General features: G+C 42.9%; 1 protein-coding gene across 1 annotated transcript in view; it reads right to left on the bottom strand.

The window, feature by feature from the left end:
* Nucleotides 1–9,341: 9,341 nt before the first annotated feature.
* Nucleotides 9,342–17,276, bottom strand: part of RIC8B (RIC8 guanine nucleotide exchange factor B) — a 151,730-nt gene continuing 143,795 nt past the window's right edge. Inside the window, exon 10 of the mRNA XM_063928440.1 lies at nucleotides 9,342–9,834. Within this exon, the coding sequence (XP_063784510.1) occupies nucleotides 9,723–9,834 (112 nt within the window). The 3' untranslated portion in view covers nucleotides 9,342–9,722. The remainder of the gene's footprint in view (nucleotides 9,835–17,276) is intronic.

Below are 17,276 nucleotides of genomic sequence, written 5' to 3'. Positions count from 1 at the left end.
AAAGAACATTATTTTTTTTTAAACTCATGTCAACTTTTTTCCATGTCGACCTTTAACCATGTCAACCTAATGCAGGCCTGGCCAACCTGTGGCTCTCCAGTTGTTGTGAAACTACAAATCCCAGCATTCCCTGTGACCGTTTTATTAGGGAATGCTAAAACTGTGGCAGGGCATGCTGGGACTTGTAGTTTCACAACAGCTGGAGAGCCACAGGTCGGCCAGGCCTGACCTAATGCATGTCAACCTAATGACCGTTAGCCTTGGGGGGGGATGGGGTTCTGCTTTAAAACCTCACATTCAAACCGCTAACACGTTTCTACCATTTGATGAACCTTTTGCGTTAACCTCTGTAACCATGGTTACAAACATGTAGTTGTGGGTTCAGATGTTTCTAAGGGAGGTTAAGGTTTTCATAACATCAATCAAATGGCAGCAACAGTGAGAGCACTTTTGTAAATGTACTCAGGGGTGTCCAGAGCAGGGTGGAGTGGGTAAAAATTGTCTGAGCCTGTTTGAGGTCCCATCCTAACTGGGGGACTTTACAGTGTGCATAGTATTTATTTATTTTTTTGTTGAGGGGCTGTGGCCCCACCCCTCCTTATGACCAGGTATTGCACTTTCTCAATGGCTCTGGATGTAACTTAATACAGTTTACAGATTAGATTGAACAGACAGTGGTGCTCCAGGAACAGTGGAGCATTTTTAAGTTCAGAATTCACTAATTTCCTAATCCAGCAAAACACACCTCCCAACTCTTTTTAGGGACTGATCCATCCGCAGGCCAGTGTCTTATGTGGTTGGGAGTTGGCAACACACTATTGCTCTGTTCAGCAGGTAAATTGAGGCCGTGCGGATGCTCATTGCATCTTCAGTGTGGGGGAGAGCTGTGGGCACCCCCACAGACAAACGAAAATGGGGGCATGCCATGAGGTCACACCCCTCTTCTGGGTATGCACAAGGAATCAAGCTTTCAAAGGGCAGCATGCCGGGGATATGAGCAACAGTTTGCAGAGGAGGCAAACTCTCAGGTACAGAGGAAAACATCTATGCAGAGGCTTATCTAGATGTTACCATGTGAATCTGAGCGTTTTCCTTTTCCTTGCCTGCTCTGGCCTCCAATGTACCAGACCCCCGGATTGATGGACCATACTGCATGCTCCGTACAGGTTTTTCTCTTGTGACTATAGGAGGGGTGATCTGGCTAAAGATCTTGTGAAATGTCAAGGCACAGAACAGTTTATAAGCAGCACTGCACAATGACCGAATCTTCACTCACTTCATAAACTTATTATGGTGCTAGACAGAGGCAACTAGAGAGCCATGATCATCTTCGAGTGGTCTGCCAAAGCAGGAGAGTTTTGGTTTGCAGAATTTCAATGTGGCAGACTGTCCCTTGAAGATGAGGAGTGTTGCAGCTGACCTGTCTGTCATCAGATGACAACATTGTTGCTGTGCAGGCCATAGTTCTGGTGGATGCCTGGGTGACCATGGCTCATTTAGGAGATTGTAAACTCATTGGGATCCATACTATTGATACTCCATGACAGAGGTTCTCAAACACTGTTCTCAAGGCACTCCAATGGTCCAGGTTTTAAGTATAGCTATACTTGGCCACAGGTGAGTTAATAAGCACCTTAGTCAATTTGGTTTAACCATCTGTGCTGAGCCATGGAAATACCTAAAACCTGGACTGTTGGGGTGACTTGAGGACTGCGTTTGAGAACCTCTGCTCCATGAAAAACTTGTCCTGAGCAAGGTTTCTGCATGCTGAGTGCCCATCAGCTGACGTGAGAGCAGAAGGAGGCTTGGGTAACTTGGTGCCCCTTCAGGCTCTCCAGGTTTGATGGCGATTGCGCAATCTCTGTCTGGAAGATCATCAGTGGCAATGAATCCTGGATCTACCGTTTCGATCCCAAGATCAAACAGTCAGCCCAGTGGACCTCAGTTGGAGGTGCGTAGCCACAGTTGATTGTGAGCTCAATGTGGCTAAGCAGATGGTGGCTGTTTTTGTGGACCAGACTGATCAAGTAGGTGTTGTACCACTTGTGCAGAAGCGCAGTCACTTGCGACTGGTACACCAACCAGTGCCTGCTGGAAGCCATTCCCAGGTACCGTCCAAGAACTTGAGCTCATGTTGCCCTTCTCCATGATACTGCACCAGCCCACAAGGCCAGGAAAGTGGTGTTATGCATCCAGGAGCTTGGTCATCTGCCGTGCAGTACAGACCTGGCCCCCTGCAACTTCTATGTGCTCCCACAAATCAAGCGCAAGATGAGTGGAATTTGTTGAGACACCGGTATCTGCAGTGGAGACCTTCATCCAGCATGTAGAAGAATTACTTGTTTTGGACTGGTCCAGCTGCTTCACTGTCGTTTGAATGCAAGCAACTTTGCACAGACTCCTCTGGTGACTACATTGAAAAATATGTAATGTACACTTTGTAAATACACTGCTCAAAAAAATAAAGGGGACACTAAAATAACACATCCTAGATCTGAATGAATGAAATATTCTTATTAAATACTTTGTTCTTTACATAGTTGAATGTGCTGACAACAAAATCACACAAATTATCAATGGAAATCAAATTTATTAACCCATGGAGGTCTGGATTTGGAGTCACACTCAAAATTAAAGTGGAAAAACACACTACAGCAGAGGTTCTCAAACTCTGTCCTCGGGGGCCCACACAGTGCATGTTTTGCAGGTCTCCTCACAGAATCGCAAGTAAAATAATTAGCTCCACCTGTGGACCTTTTAAAATGTGTCAGTGAGTAATTAATACACCTGTGCACCTGCTGGGTTACCTGCAAAACATGCACTGTGTGGGCTCCCGAGGACCGAGTTTGAGAACCTCTGCACTACAGGCTGATCCAACTTTGATGTAATGTCCTTAAAACAAGTCAAAATGAGGCTCAGTAGTGTGTGTGGCCTCCACGTGCCTGTATGACCTCCCTACAACGCCTGGGCATGCTCCTGATGAGGTGGCGGATGGTCTCCTGAGGGATCTCCTCCCAGACCTGGACTAAAGCATCCGCCAACTCCTGTACAGTCTGTGGTGCAACGTGGCGTTGGTGGATGGAGCGAGACATGATGTCCCAGATGTGCTCAATTGGATTCAGGTCTGGGGAACGGGCAGGCCAGTCCATAGCATCAATGCCTTCGTCTTGCAGGAACTGCTGACACACTCCAGCCACATGAGGTCTAGCATTGTCTTGCATTAGGAGGAACCCAGGGCCAACCGCACCAGCATATGGTCTCACAAGGGGTCTGAGGATCTCATCTCAGTACCTAATGGCAGTCAGGCTACCTCTGGCGAGCACATGGAGGGCTGTGCGGCCCCCACAAAGAAATGCCACCCCACACCATTACTAACCCACTGCCAAACCGGTCATGCTGGAGGATGTTGCAGGCAGCAGAACGTTCTCCTTGGCGTCTGTCACATGTGCTCAGTGAGAACCTGCTTTCATCTGTGAAGAGCACAGGGCGCCAGTGGCGAATTTCCCAATCTTGGTGTTCTCTGGCAAATGCCAAACGTCCTGCACGGTGTTGGGCTGTAAGCACAACCCCCACCTGTGGACGTTGGGCCCTCACGGAGTCTGTTTCTGATCGTTTGAGTAGACACATGCACATTTGTGGCTTGCTGGAGGTCATTTTGCAGGGCTCTGGCAGTGCTCCTCCTGTTCCTTCTTGCACAAAGGCGGAGGTAGCGGTCCTGCTGCTGGGTTGTTGCCCTCCTACGGCCTCCTCCACGTCTCCTGATGTACTGGCCTGTCTTCTGGTAGCGCCTCCATGCTCTGGACACTACGCTGACAGACACAGCAAACCTTCTTGCCACAGCACGCATTGATGTGCCATCCTGGATGAGCTGCACTACCTGAGCCACTTGTGTGGGTTGTAGACTCTGTCTCATGCTACCACTAGAGTGAAAGCACCGCCAGCTTTCAAAAGTGACCAAAACATCAGCCAGAAAGCATAGGAGCTGAGAAGTGGTCTGTGGTCACCACCTGCAGAACAACTCCTTTATTGGAGATGTCTTGCTAATTGCCTATAATTTCCACCTGTTGTCTATTCCATTTGCACAACAGCATGTGAAATTGATTGTCAATCAGTGTTGCTTCCTAAGTGGACAGTTTGATTTCACAGAAGTGTGATTGACTTGGAGTTACATTGTGTTGTTTAAGTGTTCCCTTTATATTTTTGTGAGCAGTGTATAATGCTTTTTGTGCATCCGGAAACTTATTGAACACCCCTCAATGAGGAAACAGTCCACTTTAGAAATGTACAGAGACTCATTAAAACCCTGACTTCTGGGTGGAAATTTATCGGTCAGTGCTGCATTCTAATCTGTTTTCTGCGGATTATGATTTACCAGTTTTGAATAAGCGAAACCAAATAAACCTAAAGATCTATGTGGATGTTCAGAAAAGGAATTTGTTAAATAGCTGAACATTTATAATATCTGTAGACATAGTCCATTCAAGGTCCTACGATAGTGTGAAATGTCATTTAGTGTTTGTGAACCTTATGTATTTTACTAGTAACATGACTTCTCCATACCTTTTGCATGTTGGTCCATGGAGAATATAAATGCTCTAAATAAAGTTACAAATGTATGAATAACCAAATGATTAAAGATGGTCCTATCTGAGACAAAAGTGTGTATGTATAGCTGTCTAATAGTGTGAACTAGACTATTACAATCAATGCGGGAGATGATGAGTGCATGGATTACACTTTTTGCAGTGTCTAGTGTAAGATAAGGGTGTATTTTGGATGTTTTTTTAGGTGCATGTAACATGATTTAGAGACAGATGGACTGTGTGGAACAAAGGACAGTTCAGAGTCAAGGGTGACACCTAGGCAGCGAGCTTGTGAGGTAGGGTGGATACTCGCATTGTCAACAGTTATGGAGATATCAGGTTGGTAACTACTCTTGGCTGGTGGGAAAATAATTCTGTTTTGGAAATGCTGAGTTTGAGGTGGCGAGAGGACATCCAAGATGAAATGGCAGACAGGCATTCAGTGACACGAGCCAATACAGATGGTGATAAATATGGGGAGGATAGGTAGATTTGAGTATCATCGTCGTACAAATGATACTGAAATCCGAAGGAGCTGATTAGTTTATTAAGAGATGAGGTATAGATTGAGAATAGCAAAGGACCCAAGACTGAGCCTTGCGGTACTCCAACTGATAGAGGTAGAGAAGAAGAGGTAGAATCAGAGAAGTGAACACTGAAAGAGCGATTAGATAGGTAGGATGAGACCGAAGTAAGAGCTGTGTCCTGAAGACCTAGGGATTGTAGTGTTTGTATGAGAAGAGAGTGGTCAACAGTGTCAAAAGCAGCAGAGAGAGCTAGAAGAATAAGAAGTGTGTAATGGCCTTTTGATCTAGCAGTGATTAGATCATTCACTGCTTTGGTCGGTGCCGTCTCTGTGGAGTGTTGGGCACGAAAGCCTGACTGAAGTGGGTCCAATAAGTTGTGGAAGTTAAGAAAGTGTGTAGGGCGAGTGTAGGCAAGTCTCAAGTAGCTTGGAGGGACATGGTAGCTGAGAAATGGGACAGTAGTGTGTTTGGGTCAGAGTTGTGTTTTTTTAGAATGGGAGTAATCACTGCATGTTTAAACAGAGAAGGAAAGATACCAGTAGAGAGAGAGAGATTACAGATTTTAGTTAAGGTTGGGATAAGCACAGGAGACAAAGTTTTACTGACTTGTGAGGGTATAGGATGAAGAGGAGAGGTAGTGGAGTAGGAAGATGAAAAGAGTGTTGATACTTCATCTTCACTTGTGGGATCAAATGAACAGAAAGTGCCAGAGGGTTCAGGTAGGGAATGGAGCAGGTCACTGGCTGAGTTATAGAGCATACCCTTTCATCTCAAATTTTATCAATCTTACCAGTTTTGGATAAGCAAAACCAAATAAACCTAAAGATCTATGTGGATGCTCATACACGAGGCCATACTGAGATGGAAAACCTGCACCTGCTTTAGGGCTGCTTAAAGTCACGATATCGCAACCAATAACGCAGCAGCATATTAAGACACTGCGAATGGGCATATTAGTCTTTGTTCATTCATATGAACGGATATACACATGGGAAGGTTATGGCATAAGTGACTGCGTCCACCTCACAATGAAATATACTGCTACCTATGAATTATACAAACAGTGAAATTGTGTAAGTGTGCATTACTAGCTGTTCTTCATGATGGAAAAGTAGAACAAATAGAAGCTTTACCCTTTTTATAAAACGCAGATCTATTTTTAAACTTTAATCTATATAACATAACTTTTATCCTAAAAGATTTGTTTCATTTGAAGATATATTCTTGAATATACTATTCTACTACATTGGGAACATTTTTCTAACTTACCTACAATTAAATATTCCTTCTAAAATGAAACTAATTAGAGCAGTTTCCCAGTCTCTGCCTTTACAGTCCAGTTATTAAGGATATCCATGGTTAAATCAAATTGACTGAGGTACTAATTAAGGGCCTAATTCAGATCTGATTACAGCAGCAAATTTGTCAGCTAATGGGCACTGCAGGGGGGGCAGATATAACATGTGCAGAGAGAGTTAGATTTGGGTGTGGTGTGTTCAAACTGAAACCTAAATTGCAGTGTAAAAATAAAGCAGCCAGTATTTACCCTGCACAGAAACAATGTAACCCACCTAATTCAACTCTCTCTGCACATGTTATATCTGCCCCCCCTGCAGTGCGCATGGTTTTGCCCATTAGAGAACAGTTGCTGCTGCGATCAGATCTGAATTAGGCCCTAAGTCACTTGTACTCCAGCATGGCTATCCTTAAAACCTGGACTTTGATGGCTGAGTTTGGGAAACTCTGAAGTAGAGGCTATCTTAAGGTATAGCAGGAATGATACAAGGGTATACGCTGATTTAATTAGGCCATCAGGAATTGTAAAGGGGGGGGGGGGTACACACTAAAGAGATGTGTGCTGAGCGATCTATCAGTGACCGCTCAGCTCACATCTCTTCCCCCGCTCAGCACAGCGCGATGTGTGCTGAGCGAGGGAGCGCTTACTTCGCACTAGCGATAGGCGGCCCTATCGCTGGGGGGCATACACACCAGGGATCCGTGCTTAAAATGACTAGAATGCTTGGATTTTAAGTATGGCTCTCTCCGTGTGTAACCCCTTAACTAGATACTGGAGATGACCATTCTACAGTAGATGAGTAGTGTCAGATAAAGATGACACGTGGGAAACCTGGCATTGAGCAGGTTTAGGGAAAAGGATACTAAATGGGTAGTACAGCCTTACGCCAGAGAAGTCGAAGCGAATACAGAATGTTAGGACAGACATAAAACTTTCCTATATCTGAGAAGGATGAAGTAGGAAGGGGGAGTTTGGGTTGGAATGATTGTTCTTCTATTTCCAAGTTCTATATCTGATGTTCCACTGATCTATTTCATTGCAATTTAATCTGAGATATCTAACACTTATGCCTCTTTCAGACATGCAGCTTTATCTCTGGATATTGCACAAGCACAAGCAGCAACCCTGGATTTCTGCATGTGTGAAAACATGCTCCACGACCCTGCTCTCGACCAGGGTCACTGAGATAAGACCGGGTAAATTCCCAGATCCCATGTATGAAAAGTAAATCAGGGACATTTTTCTGTGTTGTGTTATTGGCCATGAAGTTTCAGTGTTATGACTGACTGTTCAGCACTTGGCGGCCATTGCTGCTACCTGAATTACCCCCTATGAACACTGCAGGAAGTAGAAAAGTGACACAGCAGAGGAGACAGATGTTCCTTATGGTTCTAGAAATAATTTACATAATTGTAGCCACGGAGAGGTCTAATTTTCCACACCTAATTTTCCATGTGACATGTTCTTTAAATAAAAACCCAATTAATATAAATAGAAACTGACATGCTTTTTATTCTGAAAAGGGTAAATCAGAAACAATGCATCAGATAGCTTCATGCCATTACTGAATGAGAAGAACATCTTACAGTACAGAATAACACCCTTTAATACAGTAGATTTTCATCAAACTTGACTCATATTAGCATTTAAATAAGAGGTCACAGAAAATTTAGAAGACACTCAGCAGGTTTTGTACCCTATTGAGAAGTAATTATATTGGTCCATTAATATCCGTAGAACAGTCAGACACTGGCTGTTGTAAATGATGAACAAGGCAGCTCTCCCCATGCGCCACAAGAGCACCTTACACATAGTTACATTCAGGTGCTGGATAAAAGGACCACTAAGCCCAATAAAGCGAGTGTATAGATGTATGCACTCATCCTATGCACTAATTGGTGATATGAACACAGGACCTGAGAGGCTCTGGCAGTGATAAAAGGAGAATGATGAGCATAAGCCAGGGATTCCCAAACTCTACTCACGGCACCCTACAGTCCAGGTTTTAAGAATATAAATGCTTATGCACAGATGGAATAATACAACTTACTGAGGTACTATTTAAGTCAGAAAAAAAGGGCATTTGGTTTCCCCCAGCACCCTGAATGATAACAGGTTACTGTTATCATTCAGGGTGCTGGGGGAAACCAAATGCCCTTTTTTTCTTGCTCAGAAATACCCCTCCCTTTCGAGCACCTGAATGAAATCACTAAGCTAATTGAGCATCTGCAAAATAATGTGATAATACATACAAGCGCCCAATGAAGGGACCAACTGTAGTTCAAAGTCCTTCCACAAATGATTTTCAATGTTTATGTAACAAAGAAAAAAGTGCTTATAGTGATGTACCGTTAAAACATTTAATATACAATCACATAAAACATACAGCAGTAAAACAATTAGTGCATGGAATCCAAAGTGCAGAGAGTGTCCAAAGTGCGTAATTACCAGCAGCAAGTTTTTACAAGCATGAGGGATTATGTTCCACGGCAACTGCGGCTGTCACTTCCTCATTCAGCTGTTCTGCAGACTGTCACACTTGGTCTCCCCTTGGATATAAAAAGCCTTGAGCATCTACCAATATATATATGTACTATTTAAGTCACCTGTGCTTAAACATGGATATCCTTAAAACATGAACTGTTAGGGTTCCCTTGAAGACCGAGTTTGGGAAATCCTGGTATAAGCCATATCAGCCAGCTATATTACATAAAATGTGTGCACTTGTTACGTAACGCAATCAAGACTTGCATCCTTTGTGGTCAGCAATTTCCCCACATTTATCCCACAGGAGGGCGGCTGACAGAAGTAGGAATGATATGCATAGGAAAGGTTCTACCTCACCACCCCATCCAATCCATCATTTAAATACTTTAATGTAGTATATACAGGTGTGCATCTCTTCAGAGAATAGCACTTTAACAGTGAACCGTATGAGGTTTAGTGGTCCTTTAATGTTATACCAATGCACGCAACAGTGACGCTATTTGTGAAGCCTTTTTAAAATGTACTTGAATAATGGCAATAAACCAACAGCAGCGGACTACCGTACCCTTTCTCCAGTGCACAGCTGTATAAGCACCTATTAGAGGAGCCTTGGGCAGCTTAAATATTTTGCGTTCGTCGGTCAAGGGTTTAATCTTGCGTCCGTTACTCTGATGGTTTCGTTTTCTCAAGGGACAGTGGAAAATGTAACAAAATCATTATTTCAGATAATACTCCTTAAAGAGAAAATAAATTCTGACATATCAAGAGTATAAATAGCAATAGATATCACTGTAGAAAAACAAACAAAACAAGTAGCGGCCAACGCGCTTAGTCCGAATCTGAACTGTCCGGCTCAGGGACCTGCTGACAGCATATCGCTTCTTCCAGCGGAGCCATTGTTCCGTCTGCTCTGACTCCCATTGGTTTGATCATCTCTTCTCTGAAAAAAAATAAAATAAATAGTTAAAAAAGGGGCTATTCAGTACAAACACAATACGGTCAGCGTTGCTTCTTCCATAGTCCGGCGTATAAACATTTCCCATCAGACCTCAATGTTTAGCAAATAAAGGAAGAAAGAAAAGATACAGCTCCCGCACAGATGCTGTCCTCTAATTAAAGGTAACGCTGTGAAGTGGATGCCTAATGAGTGCCGGACAAGGTGCAAGACTACGGCTGTAAATATAAGCTCCTTTGTCAGCTCCCCTGTTTCTTTTATTATTAAAAAGGAATAAATTGCCCCAGACTCGGCACCAGTTCTGCCACAGGCTCCAAGCCAATTAAAACAGGCGACTTTCATACTGTTTTATTTTTTTTATTTTAACCAGTAAAAAGAAAAAAAGAAATAGTTCCAAGGAACATTCTGCATGCACATCCTCTAGTGGTGCTTGAAACCCAGTTGATTCATTTGGAATTAGCCGACCTTCTTCTGTGTTTATTGTCTGCGGCGGTTTAATTACAGAGCCAGCAATCCGTTCAATCCTTTTACAGCTCCCGTCAGCTCTTCAACGTTAATCCAATTATATCTAACCGCAAGACACTGGCTCATTTAGGGGTCATTAATTACTGATTGAAAGCTAATAAATAGGCACATTCAATTAATTCTCAACATCATGACGACGAACGTCCAATATGGCTGTACCAGGACCTGTGTGAGAGCGATGGAGATAGGATTTGGGCCACACAATGGCTGCCTCCAGGCAACAGGTGGATATGAATGACCTTCATAAACAATGCTTTTACTGTACTTTATGGCAACCAAGATGATACAAAATATTGATATATTTAGTATGAATGAATTCCAGACTCCTAAAAACAGTGTGGGCTTTGTACATGGGGAGAATTTACAAAGTGAGCATTGCTGAGACTACTGTCTGATCACAGCTGATTGGTCAATTTACGGCATGACCTCCAAATGTCCTTATACTCCTATCCTTTTTGCGCTATATGGTGCGATTGACACGCTTCACCAGGGGTAGTGATTCTCATACTTTTGTACTTACAGCTGTGTCCTTATAACTGTGGCCAAACAGAACCTCTCGGTGCACCAGGTCCTGGGTGACTTGGGCACATCATGAGCCTTTCTCGCTCAAAATGCGCTTCTTATTCGCACAAATAAAAATGGGAAGCGACCAAACTACTTTACTAGGTGGCACCGATCAATCTGATGTGTGACATTTGTTGAGTCTGATTCTGTATAGGAAGTGCTACAATGCAGCTGCCTTTTCTCACGCAAAGTTCCGCTATGCTTCATCTTCAGTCATCATCGGTTCCTGTGCTTCTGAATTCGCAGCCCAGCGTCTCTGGTACACTGAGTGGTGTGACGCTGCATCTACTATGCAAATAAGATGCAAAAGGAAAAAGACTGTTCGCTACACCTCTTAGAGTGGCTCAGTCGCGCTGGGCGTCCCGTGGCGTATAGACGTAGGTGTATGAGGACACATTAGTATGTCTGAATTCAGTGTCTTATCTGTATCATAGCTGCATCCAAAGTCACACATAGGGCCTGATTCAGGGATGGACACTAACCCCGTTTGTTTAGTGGTTGAGTGATTACCAGCGGTCTGTGTATGCGTATACGTCGCACTGAGCATGTGCCGTGATAGTCTAGTGACAGTGGATGTCAGAGGATTTATTTGCAAAGTGATTCTATTAGAGACCGCTTGGTGACGGTAAAGGGGAGTGATGGCAAATGTAGGTGTGTCACAACTGTTTTGGGGACGTGTTTGAGGCTGCAACTGCAAAGCCACGTGCAGCTGCAATGTCTCCGGCGTCTTACCTCCTGTGGCCATGGGCTACTCAAAACTTCCATAAACTCCTGACCTGCAACCAATGCACGCAGCCACTGGCATCTGCAAAGCAGCTGATGGATGTCTTAATACAAATCAAGGTGGCTGTGGTATCTGCATATATTCACACAGTCACGCATAAATTCATAGCTGCGATTCATTTGCATACATCCCTAAATCAGGCCCGTAGTGTCCTAGGTACTTAGGATTAGTATTTTTGTCCCTCATCCTTTTGCCTTTTCACCAAGGGCAGCGTCTGAGTCGCACACAGCGGCTGCATGTATTACCGCTGCCAGTGTCCAGGGCTCGCCTGCATTGTACTTTTGCTGCATTAGTAATGTGAATAAGATGCATACTGTGTAGTGGGACGTATGGTGTCACGAAATGTGGGGCAGGGAACCAAAATGTTTTTGAGACAACGGCTGCTTGTATCGCTATGTTTTCCAGCACGTCTTGATATATAGTTCCTGGACTGCATCCCATTAAACACAACATATTGGCACAAGTCATTCTGCACACAGCAGATTAGTTCTATTCATATGCATACAACAGGAGCAGCCATATTACTGTTTCCTTCATCATTTCAGTCTAAAGGCGTGTACACATGGTGCGATGTGCTGCAGAGCCCGACATTGACTATTCGACACGGCCGGAGCCTGGCCCCACTGATATAATCAATTTTGGGCTACTGGTAGCACCATTGACAGAATTATTCAACCAGTCATTAGCTACAGGAGTAATTCCCGAGGACTGGAAAAGAGCAAACGTTGTTCCACTGCACAAAAGTAGAAGCAAGGAAGAGGCAAACAACTACAGACAAGTGAGTCTTACATCAGTAGTAGGGAAATTGATGGAAACACTCTTAAAAGAAAAAGTTGTAGATTATCTCAAATACGGCAATTTACAGGATCCCAAACAGCATGGATTTACTGGGGGGAGATCATGTCAAACAAATCTTATTGACTTTTTTTGACTGTGTGACTAAAGTGATGGATAAAGGCGGAGCCATGGATATAGCTTATCTAGACTTTAGTAAGGCTTTTGACACTGTTCCACATCGCAGACTGCTAAATAAACTTGAAAGTTTGGGATTGGATATTAGGATTATTGAATGAATAAGATCTTGGTTGAAGGATGGAAAACAGAGAGTTGTGGTAAATGGAGTGCATTCACAGGAAGGAAATGTTGCCAGTGGAGTACCCCAGGGATCTGTACTTGGACCAGTGCTTTTTAATATCTTTATTGGTGACATTGCATATAGCATTAAAGGGAAAGTATGCCTTTTTGCAGATGACACAAAGGTATGCAACAGGGTAGACACACCAGGTGGGGTAAAACAAATGATTGAGGATCTAGGTAGACTAGAGGAATGGTCAAGAGTGTTGCAATTACAGTTTAATGCCAAAAAATGCAAAATCATGCACTTGGGTCTCAAAAATCAAAAGGCACTATACTGGAAACTACTGCGGAGGAAAGGGATCTAGGAGTCACTATTTCAGATGACTTAAAGGCAGGTAAGCAATGTAACAAGGCAAATGAGGAAGGCTAGTCAGATGCTTGGCTGCATTGGTAGAGGAATCAGCAGTAGAAAGTAAGAAGTAATAATGCCACTGTATAGGTCATTGGTACGGCCTCATCTAGAATACTGTGTTCAATTCTGGAGGCCATATCTTCAAAAGGATATTAATACATTAGAAACTGTACAAAGAAGGGCAACTAAAATGGTGCATGGCCTACATCACAAAACATACCCAGATAGACTAAGAAATCTCAATATGTATAGTTTGGACCAGAGAAGGGAAAGGGGGGACATGATAGAAACTTTCAAATACATCAAGGGTTTTAACAAAGTCCAGGAGGGAAACATTCTCCAAATGAAGAGAAGCAATAGGACACGAGGACATGCACTGAGACTGGAGGGGGGTTCAGGGGAAATTTGCAGAAAAATTACTTTGCAGAAAGGGTAGTGGACAAGTGGAATAGCCTCTCATCAGAGGTGTTAGAGGCTAAGACAGTAGAGCAATTTAAACATGCATGGGATAGACATAAGGATATCCTTACAAAGAAATAAGGATCAAATAAGGTTAGAGATAAAAATAATGTAAAAAAAAAGGAGCAGACTAGATGGGCTTAGACAGACTAGATGGTTCTTATCTGCCAACAAATTCTATGTTTCTATGATATGCACTATATTTTCTTACAATTTTGACTATATAGTCAAAATCGTAAGAAAAATCGTACCGTGTGTACACACGTGTAAAGGAAAACATTGTCCTGTGCCTTCTGCATAAGTATGTACACAACTGGCATTTTTAGAATAAAAAAAATCTCAGTCATGGTGCATTCACAAAATAAAACGGAGAAAATGTCAGAATGCTTTCTGCTTTCACAAAATACGTTTAAAAAAAAAAAACACAGGAAAAAGGTACAAATATGTCCTCACGCATAATAGCTGCAGTCCTGCCAGTCAGCCCCTCTCAGCGCGCTAGGTTGCGTAAGAATCTTCTAGCGTCGGGCGTCTTTTTTGACAAAAATGTATCTTAGTTGCAACGCAATGTGACTAGGACGCACGAGGAGTGCTAATTTGATACATGACGCTTACATATATGTGTGCGACTGAGTCTCTGACTACATATACAAAGTGCTACAATGTAGCAGCCACAGCTTATTTCCAATACAAGGTCTGTTCTGCTCCGTATACAGAATTAGTCACACACAATATACCAGTGTCATATCACATTAATGAGAACAGTCTTGTGCATCCTAGTTTCATTGCGTTGCAACGAAGACGTATTTTCGGCAAAAAATAAATTGGTACTAAGAACTTGGGAGAGGTTTTTTTTAATGTACCTTTGACGGGTTACCTATAAGTCACTTTCTGCAACATTCCTTCACCTGCTTTCAAGTCTCCTAAGACATCCATTTACCAATGCAAGTTCTTGAGTCCTATATAAGTCTAATTAGATAAACATGTGAAAATCACTGTATTTCTGCTACATCCCTTCATCCTGAGTCACAGAAGCACCAAACACAGGTTCATAGAGAGAATTAATGACTGAGCCTGTAGTCAAACAAATTACATTCAGCAGATAAAGCGCTAATATCACAATACGGCCTATTTGCCTATTAATATTTAATGTTAATTGACGTTTAAATGCCAACAATACTTTCTATTCGCTATAGATTACATGATTTTGTTTTGTCGCTGGCTACAAAGAGCATAAAAAGCATTGCCTTAACCTGCAATTACAGTGTTTTAATGAGCTATTTAGCAAAGGCCAGCGGTTCCCTTATATACTTGCTGCCTTACTAAATATATTACTGGATGTGATAATTGCACCTGATTCTTCCACTGTCGAATTCCAAGCCTCCACAAAGGGTTGGTTGGCAGCAAAACCCTTAACTAGAACCCATTTTCATATAGAGTACAGGTACTGGATTTAAAGTAACTCACAACAAAACTAAGATATCAAATAATTAAAAAAACAACAATATAAAAACAGCAGAGCAGGAAATACATGGCTATTCTTATTCCTGTTTGTCATATGCAAATATTAATAGGTTGAGTGATTAACCTGTTATTGCTATAGAAATGTTTGTAAATTCTATGAAAGTTTTGGTAAGTCTGATTGCATAGCCCACCAGTCAGTAGAGAGGTCATTGTTTCTCTTCAGTACTCCATAATTTACCCCTCCTGCCAATATTATTATTAGTCTATTGGTTGGTGTTGGCAGGGAACCGGTACCCAGTCACAGCCAGTGACAGTAGTTTGAGTAGAAACGCACGACTGGATTCAATTACATTCAGTAATTTACTGTGCCATGAAAAGGGTGGTAGCCCATGGCTATTCAATTACAGACACTTTTATTTGTGCAGTAAATTACCTGCTAACGCACAATAACTCATAGAATACCCTGATCAGGATGTTTAACGTGGATTTCTGTTTGAGTCTGCGTTAACTGCAGTCTATAATTAACTGAAGTTAACTGTGTCTAACTGAATCCGCCCCATGGAGGATAAGCGCTGACGTTTTTTAAACTATATTATTATGAACTGTTAAATGCAGTTACAAACATGAAAACAGCATAGATAGGTGTAACCTTTTCAATAGCATCCTCCCTACGTGCACATCTCCTTCTACTGACATTAGCAATACTACAGTCCAAAGGACTTTCATCTGAATTACATCTTCACCCAATTTAATTCTTAGTCTGCATCAGGTGCTTTATGTAGTGCAAATTCTGAGCAGTCACCATGAACAAGGACCAGTCCGTATGTTTATAACCCATTATTTTAACTTTAAAGTGACAAGTAAAAAAAAAATGCATGTACTGTAGGTAATACTGTGTGTACAGATGTGTCCTCATACATCTAGCCTCAATACATGCAGTGTGAGCCGCCAGGTCCTGGAAGACTCTGATATGGTTGGGCGTCTTTATGTTTGCCGAAAATGCGTCTTAGTCGCAATGTGAGGTGATTAGAACACACCAGGAGCCTACGGATTCATTTCATATATGACACTTGTATATGTGTGCAACAGAGTCTGTATATGACGCACAACAGAACGCAGCATTGAAGAAAGACGCAGCTGCTGCATCATAGCACTTCCTATTCAGATTCAGAGACTTCGGGCCTAATTCAGATTTATATGTAACCCCGATGGTGTAAGCACAATAACGATGGGGTGGGTCTGACCAGATGCAAGGCCCGTTCTGCGCATGGGCGGAACGGGTCTTGTGATATCGCTCGCAGCCCCATGATTGGCCGTATGATTGACATGCTGCTGCGGTGCAGAGTGGTGGCGGCACCTGGCAGTTTTAGAAACCGGTAGCATGTTGCTCCATGACTGATCCAGGGTACACAGACTTACTGGACCTATACGTTTGGATCCGATGGTCGGCCTGAGTTATCTTCCGCTTACGCAGGCTGACCGGTGCCTTAAAAAATTGCGAATTGCAACTGATGGTCGTGATGGTGATTCGGGGATGCGTACTCAGGCGCAGCACTCGGATCTTGCAACTGCATGTAGGAGGCGTCTATCTCTTACAGATTCCATTCTGCTGCTTTCAAATTTTAGATCACACTGAATTGCACAGCCGCTTCCTTGCCGCTGTGCAATTCCTTACATCCATGAATTAGGCACTCAGTCGCACACAGATATACTAGTGTCATTTCAAATTAATCAGCACAGACTTCTAGTGTGTCATAGTTGAATTGCGTTGTGACTAAGATGCCTTTTCGGCAACAACAATAAAAAAAAAAAAAAAGACAAAAATAGATGACTGAAGCTAAAAGAGTCTAACGGGACCTGGCGTGCCATGAGAAGCTGTTTGGTGCGACTGTAGCAAAGCTGTAGGAGGACGCATCTGTACTGTAATGACATATACTGTACTCAGATGTACTGGGATGTAGTTGGGATCTTGGCACTCAGAATGCAGACACCGAAATCCCGAAGTAAACCGGGGAAGTTAGGGTTAGGCAGCGGGTGGAGGGTTAGGGTGCAGGAAAGAAAGATTAGGGGGAGAGGGTTAGGATTAGGGATACTTACCTCCACTGCCCCAGTCGGCATTTCAAGCAGTTGGGATCGGTATTCTGA

This window comes from Pseudophryne corroboree, chromosome 6 (genome assembly GCF_028390025.1).
Source record: "Pseudophryne corroboree isolate aPseCor3 chromosome 6, aPseCor3.hap2, whole genome shotgun sequence".
In the NCBI taxonomy this organism is placed as follows: Eukaryota; Metazoa; Chordata; class Amphibia; order Anura; family Myobatrachidae; genus Pseudophryne; species Pseudophryne corroboree.
The sequence above is the reverse complement of the archived record's forward strand: the minus strand, read 5'-3'. Positions and strand labels throughout refer to the sequence as shown.